Source organism: Schistocerca cancellata, chromosome 5 (assembly GCF_023864275.1).
Source record: "Schistocerca cancellata isolate TAMUIC-IGC-003103 chromosome 5, iqSchCanc2.1, whole genome shotgun sequence".
Classification (NCBI taxonomy): Eukaryota; Metazoa; Arthropoda; class Insecta; order Orthoptera; family Acrididae; genus Schistocerca; species Schistocerca cancellata.
In genome coordinates, this window is record NC_064630.1 from 426,824,511 (window position 1) to 426,837,356 (window position 12,846).

Consider the following 12,846-nt stretch of genomic DNA (forward strand, 5'->3'; position numbering starts at 1 on the left):
TTTTTATTTTCAAATGAAACTTTCAAACCCTTCTTGACAGTCATTGCAACTTTCTCAATTTTTTCACTTGGTTTTCTAATTTTACTATTAGGCAATACACCTAGGATTCCTGAATCCACTTTTTTATAGTTTCTGATGAGTCACAAAATTCTTTATCTGAACTATCAATACCGCTTTCTTTGTTAATGATAAATATCTAAGAATAACATGCTGGACACAATGACCTTGCTGGTACTGGATCAATAAAAGGGCTTTTATTTTTAAATAATGATCAAGTGTTATTTCTCTCTGACCTTTTGTTATAGGTTTCTTATGTTTCTTAGAAGGGTTCAAGCAAATATTTGATTAAAGTAACGTCTTTAGGAAACAGTCCACACACACTTTCGTGGCAAGCTTCATTAATATGAATACCAAGAAAACACTGACATTCCATGGTTAAACTGCATACTTCAAGAGTTCATTGTTAACTGCGTGTGAGTGAACATATGTTTTGTAGAAGGGGAAAACAACACACAGACTTGTACAGGCTTGTCTACGAGCTGTACAGACTTGCAGATGCTGTCTGATAGCCTGCTGAAACTTTCTGATGAGGATTGTTTTCACAAATAATTATTCCTTACTTCAATTTCATGTTTTTTTTTTTTTTTTTTTTTTTTTTTTTTTTTTTTTTTTTTTTTTCGTGTGTTTAAGTTACATACTTGACACACTTTATTACATTAGTCCAGACATTGCAGGTATTAAGAAACATATTTTCGACTCATGTTTGTAATATTTCTTTTTTTTTTAGTAAATTCCCAAATTAATCCCAAAAGTTGAAATTTATACTGATGTCTGATATCATAAAGGTCTATTAAGAGTGTAATTTTCAGATTTTTATCTGGTCTCTAAGAAAGATAATGCAGGCCAAAGAATGAAAAATATTAAAAACCTATTTTTTAAAATAGTGTAATTTTTTGTAGTGTAAGCTTTTCACCACTTATATTCCATAAAAAGTAGCTATACTGTATAGTCTAATAGCACACAAATATTACGGTTGAGAAATTACTTCTTCTTTGGAAAAATAATGTTTAAAAACAGAGTTTTTTAATCTGCAGCCAATAACTTTGAGCCATTAAAAATATATTAAGGAATACATTCAGCTAGGTGATCATGGTTTTAACTTATAGTCTTACACGTGCCGAACTAAATGCTGCTTATTTCAAAGATCTGGGGCAACCCACTACTGAATAATTAAAAAAAATCGCAGATGCTTGCAAACGCAAAAAACAGCCTGCAGTTGGAAACAAAAGTGGCTGCTGTTTCTAAATGATACAAAATTTAAAAATATTTTTGATCCCACTAAATGTTAGGGAAATCACACACAAATACCAAATTTTTCTGAGATGGTCAAGCAACCAATTATTTTTTTCCTGGACCACTTGGTATGAAATGACCCTGTGAGATTGGACCAGAGCCTGGTAAATACAAAAGAGAGTACCGCAATCTGCACTACAAGAGGTGGGGACAAGGAAGCAGAGAGTGTTAAGCTTTCGCATGCAGCTGAAGGGGTCCAAGCAGAAGCCCATCGGATAGCATCCTGGAGCTGGTGTTGGGCAATTCCATGCAGTGGGAGCTGTACTAATTGCAAAAGTAATTTCTATACAGCATGGAGGTGATCAGTGGCCCAACCGAGGTCAATATCTCATTAACAAGGAAGAGTGTGACACTCAGCAAAAAGCCCTGCAGGAAGCCATTCTCTTGGACCTGTGCAGAGCTGAGTGAAGTACCAACATGGCCCCAGAACAATTGGTGACAAAAAACTAATGAATTAAAATTGGTAGGTGGCATTGAAAGCCCCAGTCATGGAGGGTAAATAAAATATAATGATGGCATCTTACATAGGTCAAGAAGGACTGCAATGACATGTTGTAATTTAGAAAAAGCTTGTCAGACTGTCATTTCCAACCTAACTAGATGGTAGATGGTCTGTTATAAATAGCCCCTCCTGGAAACCACACTGATAGGGGGACAAAAGGCCCCAAGACTCTAAAACATAGCTCAATCAGTGGATAACCATCCTTTCAAGCAATTTGCAGAGCATGTTGATGAGGCTAATCAGCAAGTAACTGTCAATGGCTGTTGGGTTTTTGACCAGCCTAAGGGCTGGAACAATAATATTTCGCCACTGCGAAGGGAACGTACTGTTGACTAACAGTCACATTGTTTACCATCTGACTGTGAATGGAATAAGGGCCGGGAGGATATCGTGAGATGAGGAAAGAGCCTGAAGCAATTTCCAGTCAGTGAATCATCCATTATATAATTTGACATGACAAGGTGCAAAGGAGAGGGGAATGTGTTCAATTTATCATTTACATGTCCATAGGACAGCCGCATAAGAGGAGTACATTGTCGCCTTTACATTGTGGCTCACAAGGTGTTTAGCAAGAGAGGATGCATCAGTACAAAGAAAATCCAGAAGGAAGAGACCCAGTACAATTGTGGATCTTGGGTGGCCCAGAAGACTGCACAGCTAGACTCTTTTAGCCTTAGGCACATTCTAGAAATTTTAGTGTAAAGTTGTGTACCACTGCAATGGATCAGAGTTCAACAGTGAGTACTACACTCAGTGGGTCAACATGTGTCACAGATTCTTCGCATACTGTAAGCCTTCCAAAAACATACCTGCAAGGACACTGATCGGCAAGTGTTTATCGCCAGGTGGCGAAATTCCTGTGCTGCCAAAAGATACAATAAAAGTAGGGGAAAAAGAAAATTTTCCTACCTTTCAGAACTGTTGGTTCCTTTGTCAGGGAGGATTTATGGATAGATTTCAGAATGTGGAGAAAAAAGGACACATCACTCAGATCCAAAGTATGAGAGGACCCACCTGAAGTCTTCGGGCAGGATTAGAATTTCACCGTCCATACATAATTAAGCATGTTATTGTTGCTACTTGCCTTCTAATGGCGGAAGTTAAGAAATTAAAATTAAGTGATTATTGTTCCAAAGATACACTTTTGAACACATCAGTTTTCAGCAAAATTACATCCCAAGATCACTTTTGTCTACTACGGAGAATTCTGCGCTCCAGTTATAATTCAGCAAGTACTGGAGGTGACAGACTATTTAAAATTAGAATGACTGTTGACAAAGTTCATAAGACATTTCATAATTAATTTTTTCCACATCAGAAGCTTTGTATACATGAAAGGCTCTTCCTGTTCAAAGGATGATTATCTCTTAAGCAATTTATTCCAACCAGGTGCAGTAGATTTGGAATAAAGACATTTGTACTGCGTGACAATCAGAGAGGGTATATTTTGGATTTTATTGTATATACAGTAGCAACAACAGAAATTGGGTTCCACAATTTAGGGAAAAGTGGCAATGTAGTGGCAACTCTTATGGGGCCATATCTGGAACAGGGTCATATTCTATATGTCGCTAATTGGTACTCCAGCCCAGACTTGTTCATCTGGTTCAAAACTAAGGAATAGCCGCTTGTGGCTCTGTCCGTAAGAACAGGTGCAACATGGCAAAACTGCAGAAGAAATTAAAATGAGGAAAAACCAAGTTTAAGTCCAGGGACAGGATCCGTGCTATCAATTGGTGCGATAAGAGAGTGGTGTCCATGTTAACCACAAGTCATACAACACAAATGGTTGAAACAGAGAAGACTGAAAGAAATGCTGGCGAAAAAATATAGAACCCACAATGTACTGTAGATTACAATTCAAGTATGGGTGCAGTTGACCATTGTGACATGTTCCTGAGCTCAGTTGGATAATAGCGTTAGACTGTGAAATGGTACAAGAAATATTTTTTTCGTGCCGATCCAAAACCCAGATTGAAAAGAAGGATGGGAAATAGTCGCAATAGGTGAAAAATTATTCAAACAGTTCCTGACCTCTTCATATGTAGCAGTTTGCTGGCAAAAGAATGGACTTTGTGATTGAGATGGTGCAATGTCTGTACTGTGGCAAATGTAATTACACAGAGTACATTGTACCAGTATAACAAAACCCATATATTAATCTATGTGCGATACATTTAAAATATTAACATGTAACATAGACAGTTATATTCTTTTACCCTAAATAATACTTAATAGATCACATTCAGTCTACCTGTACAAAACCTGTTTTCCATAACTGATTTCAAACACCTTTGATCACCGAGAAATAACATGCAGAAGTTAAAACTCTGTTCTCAGTGCGATTTTTCTTGCTACTTTGCCTCTGTTGGTAGGCAATATTGGAAATGAAAACTCACTGTTCCGGGGAGGATGGGGGGCTTAAAATTGGTATATGTAAAAGAAGTATCGAATATATCCAGCATTCCTCTATTCCTAAAAATCAACATCATTTCGACTAATTTGTAGATAATTGAAAATAGCAGGGTAATAAAATTTTTTATTCCATATCTTTGTTTTATCATTCTAAATTTCATTTTCATCATGCATTCACTCTACCAGATATGCGAATCCGAAGTTAACATTGTTTTCGGGAATGATTTTCGCGCCCAACTTTCATCCAATTATACAGCTTGGAATGTTTTATAGAGCATTGTTTTTAGCAAAATCAGAACAAAAATACCACATTTTTGACATTTTTACATCTTCAATTTTGTGCTTAATTCATTCAGTACTGGAAAGTGCTATGCAAATGAAACATTATATTTGAGAACCTTGTGTTGTTAGATTACTACATACCAAGTTTCACGTTCATCATAGCATTAGCCTAGGAGATGCAAGAAATCAAACTACGAAATTTTTTTGGTGCCTTTTTTTGGGCGATTTTACCTACTATTTTCTGGCTCAGTATGGCTCATGAAATTCTTTTAATTATTATTCTTAAGAGAATGCATAGAGTTGTAAAGATGGCCAAATCTGATTTTTTTAAAAAACTATTTCCCAAGGTATTACAGCTCAGAGTCGCCAAAAATTCACGCTGGCTCTGGGCGAGGCATAATCAGTCCAGAAGTATTCAGCACAGGGTGGGCTGCGCAGCACAGGCTGCTCTGGTCCCTGTGGCAGCTGCGAAGGACAGGCACTTAGTGCAGGTAGCCAGATTACGACGTAGGCCACGGCGCCTCAATACGCCAAGTAGATGATGCATCTCCAGCAGTAAAGGGTTAAACAGCAGACACAAACACATAAAACCAAGATCAACATTTCGTCTATCAATAAAAATTATCACCCACATGATGTTTCTAAACAGGAAATCTACGAGAAAGGTACAGAATCAGACTATGAAAAGTCCACATTGGAATATCAACAATGTTATGACAAGGATAGATTGCTGCTCATGGCGAAGGTGACACACTGAGATCCAGACAAGCACAATGAAAAGACTGTTACACACTAAGCTTTCAGCCAAAGCCTCCTTCAGAATAGAAAACATACACATTCACACAAGCAGGCACACCTCACACATCCACGACTGTTATCCCTGAACACTGTAGCCAGAACGAAGTTCTCATGTTGAATGAAAGCAACAATCAAGAGTGGAACAGAGGAGGAGGAAATATATCAGGGTATAAGTGGGGGGGAGAGAAGGGAAGAGAGAGAGGAGGAAGAGTTCATGTGGTACAGGTGAGTTTGGAAAATAACACCTGAAAACGTGAAGTTTGGAAAAGAAATGAGATCAAAAGGAATCATTATCAATGGGATGAATCTGGGGCCCGAGCTGTCTGCCAAGACGAATAGCCACTGCCAAACAGTGGCCAAGAGCAAAGTGGGCCATGCTGTGGCACATGATGCAGATGAACATAACACGCGTGACTGAATGGCTGCTTCACAATCCGGGCCATCTCTATCCTCCCCTCAACTACCAGGTTTTCTGAACTGCGCAGATGAGAGTAATCCTTACAACACATTCTCTGCTCCCAAAATTATCTCGGCCTAAACATGTGGTAACACATTGTTCCTCGCCCTCCCTGCCCCGTTCCGTCTCTCCCATCATATCACCTCCTCGCAATTCACATCCCCTCAACCAACATTAAGCGCTGCTCTCTCTCTCAACAACACACTGACCTTTTCCCCTTCTCTGCTGCTCTCCTTTTACACTCCCTGTTCTCCCACAGCCTCCCGACACTGCACCTGGCAGCCCTGTCCTGCTGCCATCTAGTCCCTGCACTCCTCCCTCTCCCCACCCATACCCTACCACCCTTAACTGCCCCCCCCCACCCCCTCCAGATTGCTCCTTCCTTTCAAGGCGACATCTGCATCTGGCCACAGCTGACAGGTGTTAGTGTTTGTGTGTGTGTGTGTGTGTGTGTGTGTGTGTGTGTGTGTGTGTGTGTTTTCTTTTCTGAAGAAGGCTTTGGCTGCAAGCTCAATGTGTAATGGTCTTCTCAGTGTGCCTCTCTGCTGCTCAACGTGCCATCTTTAAGATGAGTAGCAATCTGTCCTTTCTGTAGTATTATAGAAAGGTACAATAAAAGGCAATTTTAATAGTCTTTTCTGAAAAGGATCTTCATGCTGCTATCGGCCTTTCGCCACAACTATGCAGTAATGAGTTTGCCATATTTACCTGACTGTAAGACTAGGTTTTTTCCCAAATTTGTAATTCCAAAAATAAAAGGTCACAGATTAAACTACTGCTGTTGTGGTAAACATTTTGACAGCACTTTTATATTAATATAGGGGTCATCTGACATTTATGGATGAAGTTTTGGCTATTGACGTTTCATACAAATTTATTTTGAGGAGTCCCAAAGGGTATTGCTTAGCAAACAATACTGTCAGTCGAATAGGTTTGAGATTTCCCGACATGCGGAAGTGCTCAATGTAGTGTCGATCTTGCTCAAACTATCATGTCACCTTTGGCTTTGTTTTCCTCTTGTATTATCAAAACATAGACAACCAATAAATGGCATAAACTCAGAATAGATGTAATGGTAACTTTTTAAGCAGATACTTTACATCAATAAAAGTTTGTAATTTTGATAGTCAGAGTACATTAAAAACAAATTTTTCTCATGGGAGGGGAGGGAGGGAGTACATTCCATACATCAAAATACGATCCTTCAGTAAAAAAAATTTTCAGTGTGTTACAGAATTAGTATTTCACAGCAAGTAACAGTTTGCTGCTTGTTGACATGTTCATGTTCAATGCACTGAGTAAAATCATTACTTTACTGAAATTCTGAATATTTAATTATGCAGCAGAGTCACTAAATAGTAAATCTGACAGCCAGTTACAGCATGCACAATGCTAATATGATTTGAAGCATAAGCTATTTCCAATTTGTCGATAGTTAAAATATCTTACCACTTATCTTTTTACGAGTAAATCTCTCGATGATGAACGCTCAACAGAGAGAGAGAGAGAGAGAGAGAGAGAGAGAGAGAGAGAGAGAAACACCACCACCACCACCCTAGAGTAGTAGTTCAATTTAAATGTTACAATGAAATGAAAATTCTGACTGCAACAAGCAAATATTCAGGATTAAATTCCTGATCATATACCAACACCTAATTTCTTTGGAGCATTCATTACAGATTAATGATGGTACCCTTGTTGAAACAGTTTTAGGTTTCCCACACAAAATGTCTTATCATTTTTGTAGAAGAAGGTGCAAACAGTGTTAGTAGGTGAAACACTAATTGGAGAATATCTCCTGCAACCAATGCGGTCTTCATTTAAAACTCAAAATTGTGAAAATTTCTGTGAAATCAGGGAAAAATTGAACACAACTGTCATTATTTGTAACCTCCTGTTGCCTCTAATCAGCAGCACAATCCTTCTCACAAGTTCCTGTAAACTTTTATCAACACCCTCTTCTCTTTTAACCATGAACATTCACCAGCTCTGAACATTCACAATCATCTATGAACTGATAATTCATTGTCTTTTTCTCATAAGCTTCTTAGATGTAAATAGTACCTGTGACAACTCCAGCTATGAGCTTTCTCCCCAGGTAAATGTGCTAGTAAGACTTTGGTGGTTAAATACCAACAAAATGGACCACAGATTTTGTGAAATAAGAGTATTATGTCAAACAATGGAGAGTCCAGGATGGAATAACATAAAAGGAGAGATTGAGTTGCAGACAGGCACAATGAAAGAGGCTGATAAAAATTTAAGCTTTTGGACCCGCAAGTCCTTTTTCAAAAATAGAAAAAAAAACACACACATTTTCAACTCAACTTAAATATTTGTGCCTGTCTGTGACTCAATGTCGTGTCTATGTGGTGAGCAGCAATCTATCCTTTCTGTAAAATGTTATGTCATGTAGGTAGCAAGTTTTGTTAATGAATCCAAGGAAAATTGTGGTAAAGCCACACATTTAAGGCATCCACAAGACTGCTGTCATTTTTTACCCTTGTATGCCATGTGCACTTATCTACCAGATGACTGTAGTTAATACACATAATCAAATCACACGTTTGAGATTTGGATAATGGTTTGCTTTTTGAATGCACAAAAGAGGTCCAGACCAGAACACAAATATCTATGGAACACATCAGAGACAAAAAGACCATCTGTATGGTGCATGCATTGAAGATGCAGCTGCACCATAGTGTTTCCTGGATTCATCAACAGAACTTACTTCCTAGAGGATATGATAGGTTATTATTTTTATAATTCTAATTCTTTGGTCCAGTTTGTTCAAACTGAACCACTGAACCCTTACTAACATATCTCCATGAAGCGGAAACTGTAGGTCAAACTGTCAGATAAGTATCAGATAAGCTTTTCACATATGCTATGGTTTCAAATGGCCAATCTGAATAAAGTCTGGAAAAGTTATTGTGTTTAAATAAAAAGACTTGGAGGCAATTAATGATGAAGAATTCCTGTGAAAATAAGAATAATATGCATTTGTAGGTGTTGCATTGATGGGAATTCTAAGACTGAGACGGAAGAACAAGATAATTTTTATTTTTTTAATGTGGTTAAAAAAATCCACCACAAACATAAGCCACACAATGCAAGTGCTAGTTCGGATCGGCATTAGCACACAAAAATGGATACCGCCAGCACAATACGACTTCCACTGCAGATGTCGGATTCACGGTGAATGTATTGGCCCAAACAATAGTGCTAGCACATCTAAAACCACAACTCAGATGTACGTTGTAAGGAGAACTTTTAAGGTTACCTGGACTGGAATAGTAACATCACTGACTCCATTTGTACAATGACTACATACATCCAAAGAAGAATATAACTGCAATATGTAACTCAAACTACTGTTTGGTCAATTGTACAATAGTACATGTAACACGTACTTCTGTCTCTACAATATTAGGTACACATTTTTCACATGCAACTTCTTTGTGTGGCTTTTAAAACAATGATATTAGTGTACTTAGCAATGTCCATTTGGATTTGCAGAGCAATGAGAACCACAAAGATGGAATAACTCCTGCAGTGTGCTATTTTAATACCAAGAAAAAGTAATATTAGATCAAAAATAATAAACCATCCAAGTTTCATGCATCTTCACTCTGAAGCCTTCTACAGTCAATCCCACGAGTTCAATTGCAAATACCCTCACTTGATTACCCCCTCCCCTTCCCCTTATTCTACAGAGATGTGACAATTCACTATATTCCACATCAAATAGGATTATAACACTTACATTAAACCTACAGTATCCCACCATTTGTTGACATACGTTTATTGCACCACCATACAGAAGTAATGCAACAGATAAATACTCAAAACTGACATAATTAGCACCAGAGTGCCATGAGATTGGATAGCTTACTATCTGTTGTTTAGACATTCATTCATTGTTAGTATTAAATTCTGTTTTCAGAAGTTTTACACCACTATCTCTTTTCATTCTTTTATCATGCAGTAGCTGTAGCATCTACCATCGAATTATTACAAAGATACGCGCATTTTATTATTCTAGAATAAAAAGCTACCCCTTTATTTCTTGACCTGACTATACAAATAAATCTTTCTGCTGCTTTAAGGCACCACTGGCTGCCCTTTTTGTTTAGTTAACAAGCTAGATGGAAAAATAGAGACCAAATGCACAGTCCTTGACTGAAGCTGTCCAAGCAAATAAGTTTTCCAAAAATTTATGCTATGAAAATTTATTGTACATTCCCTTCTAAAATTTTCATTGAGACTACACACAGTTGTTCTTCAAACAATATACATCTTACCACCATTATTATATGTGCTCAATGTGAGCAGGTGCACAGATGCACTGAGAGAGAGAGAGAGAGAGAGAGAGAGAGAGAGAGAGAACTGATTACTGACCTTTGCAACTTTTCTTTCTCTGAAAATAGGCGAGGTATTTCAGGCAGAAAGTCTTCCGACAGTGTGTGGTACAAGGCTCGTTCAACTTTAGATGTAGAGTCCCTGAAACCTTCAGTGACTTTGTCCCAGTCTTCTTCTGTGAAACAAACCACTTGCCACACACTACTGCTTTGTTCCTCTCCTTCTGAATCAGCTGGTGATTTTCCTCTCTTCTTCTTTCGTTTCTCATCCTTTAATCTTCGTTTCTTTTCTTTTACTCTTTTTTTCTGAGGAAGAAAAAGCTTAATTGTTTTGGCAACATGTATTATACAGACAATTTCATCACCAAATGAGTTGAGATATTAAGTTATTAAACAAATTGAAAAATGTATTAAACTGCTGATTTCTAGTCCCTGGCTAAATATATATTTTTAACATTAAATAATGGTAAATCTAGGATGGAACGTGACAAATTATTTTTAAAATTATATTGCCATGTCAACATAATTACAATCATCGCCAAATCCAAAATCAGGATAGTCAATAAAGTAAAACATTTCACACTGATAGCATGTTTATTATAAACACTGACAGACAGAACAAAACTGAACTGTCCGCCGCTCGTGGTCTCGCGGTAGCGTTCTCGCTTCCCGAGCACGGGGTCCCGGGTTCGATTCCCGGCGGGGTCAGGGATTTTCACCTGCCTCGAGATGACTGGGTGTTTGTGTTGTCCTCATCATTTCATCATCATCCAGGAAAGTGGCGAAATTGGACTGAGCAAAGATTGGATAATTGTACGGGCGCTGATAACCACGCAGTTGAGCGCCCCACAAACCAAACATCATCATCATCATCAAAACTGAACTCCCGTAGGGCGAGTGCTGCTACATATACAAACATCAAATAGGCCAGAATATGCAAACACTACAAACATAAGGAATTTCAAGAACCTTCAATAAATACTAAGTAACAAATAATTGCTAGTGATCAGATTTGAACCGGCAACTCACATCATGTGTCAGTCATGCTAAATGTTTTTACACGCACAGTCAGAAATCATTGAAATGTTGGACAGCACAGACAACTTATTCTATATCGACATTATGTCTATCGATTATCTTAAAAATGATCAACTGACACTTGGCAGTTAGACGTGACTTCGTTTCAGCGCCAGTGCTTACTGTGAATCATTGCTCAAGATTTTATGATGGGCAGCGAGGACAAAGCTAATATTCCATCAGAAAAGAAAACAAAGCATATGTGTACTTATCTCACGAAGTGGGAAGCTTTATATTCCTGGATTGGACAACAGCGGACAAATGATTATAAAGCAAACTGCTTAATCTGCAAACCTGAGTTTTGCATTGCACATGGCGGCAAGAATGATTGTGTGCAGCACATGAATATTTCAGGTAGTAATTTATTACTATGAATCCTAAAAAATAAATATCTTACTGTTCAGCATGTAGAAATCAGTAATTGGCAATTTTCTGAGTTAACTTCTTGTATTTGCTTGTAGGTCACAAAAGCAAAGCAAATGATGTCACTACTTCATCAAAGATAACCCTTCTTCAGCTCTCCTCACCTGAGTAAAGGCCTAACAAATGACAACATGAACTTTCATTAGCCTACCACACAGTACAATACAATCTAAGCTATAGGAGCTTGGACTGTGTGATCAAACTGTAAAGATATGTGTTCAGCGGGTCTAATGCCTCAAAGAAAATATCTGTTCAAATGTCTGTCAGTTCATGTTGGTCAGAATCTCTTGTGACGCCCTTCCATGTTATAGTGGTCCTCCTACACATTTTGTTATTTGCTGCTAACATATTTTAAACATAAGTTACAAAAATATTAATTTCAGTATGTTGCGGAAATCTCCACGAAGAGCAGCAAGTGGAGAAAAATATTTTATTAATAATTTTTGGAAAATTTTGTTACATGGTGAAAAATCTGAAATGACGATAATGAACGTAATGGCCCCAAGAAGTGTGAATGATTTTTTTTGGATGTTTTAAATGACCTCAAAAAGTGTAACATGTTCTTATCTTTAGCAACAGATGCCTCCATTCATCTAAACAGGAACACAATTCTAGTTGTAAGATGATATTTTGACCACTTAATGTAATTAAAAAAAATTGTCGCATTTCATAAAACAGGCAGAGGAAACTGCAATGGATGCCTATAGGTTGTTAAAAAAATTCACTGTAATCAAATAATTTGAATGGCAGTAAATATCATCACACTATGCTGATGGTGCCAATATAAATTACGGTAAGCACCATTCAGTCCTGAAATTATTAAGTAATGAGAATGAAATAATCCTCAAAGACAGTTCTTTTAACCATGTGCTTCATAATGCCATGAAACGTGCGTGCAACTGTTTACAATATGCAGATGTCGAAGCGTTACTATCGAAAACATATGGTCAATTCTCTTGTTTTGCCAAACTAAGGGAAATGTTAAAACCATTTTTTGTATTTGTTAATGTTGAATAGGCTGAAATCCTGCCACATGTAGATGGTTCTCTGTTACACCTGCTGTAGAAAGGCTTTTAAAAAAATTGGGAGTCTATAAAAGCTATTTTAAAAGCATAGAAGACTCAGACAAGGCTAGTTCTATTTTTGAAAGCAGAAATCATAATCCACTACTGGCTTGC

The 12,846-nt window shown here is 37.6% G+C and overlaps 1 protein-coding gene across 1 annotated transcript in view; it reads right to left on the reverse strand.

Moving 5' to 3' along the window:
- Positions 1-12,846, reverse strand: part of LOC126188280 (mucin-12) — a 303,407-nt gene that overhangs the window by 198,539 nt on the left and 92,022 nt on the right. Inside the window, exon 6 of the mRNA XM_049929864.1 lies at positions 10,209-10,474. Within this exon, the coding sequence (XP_049785821.1) occupies positions 10,209-10,474 (266 nt within the window). The remainder of the gene's footprint in view (positions 1-10,208; positions 10,475-12,846) is intronic.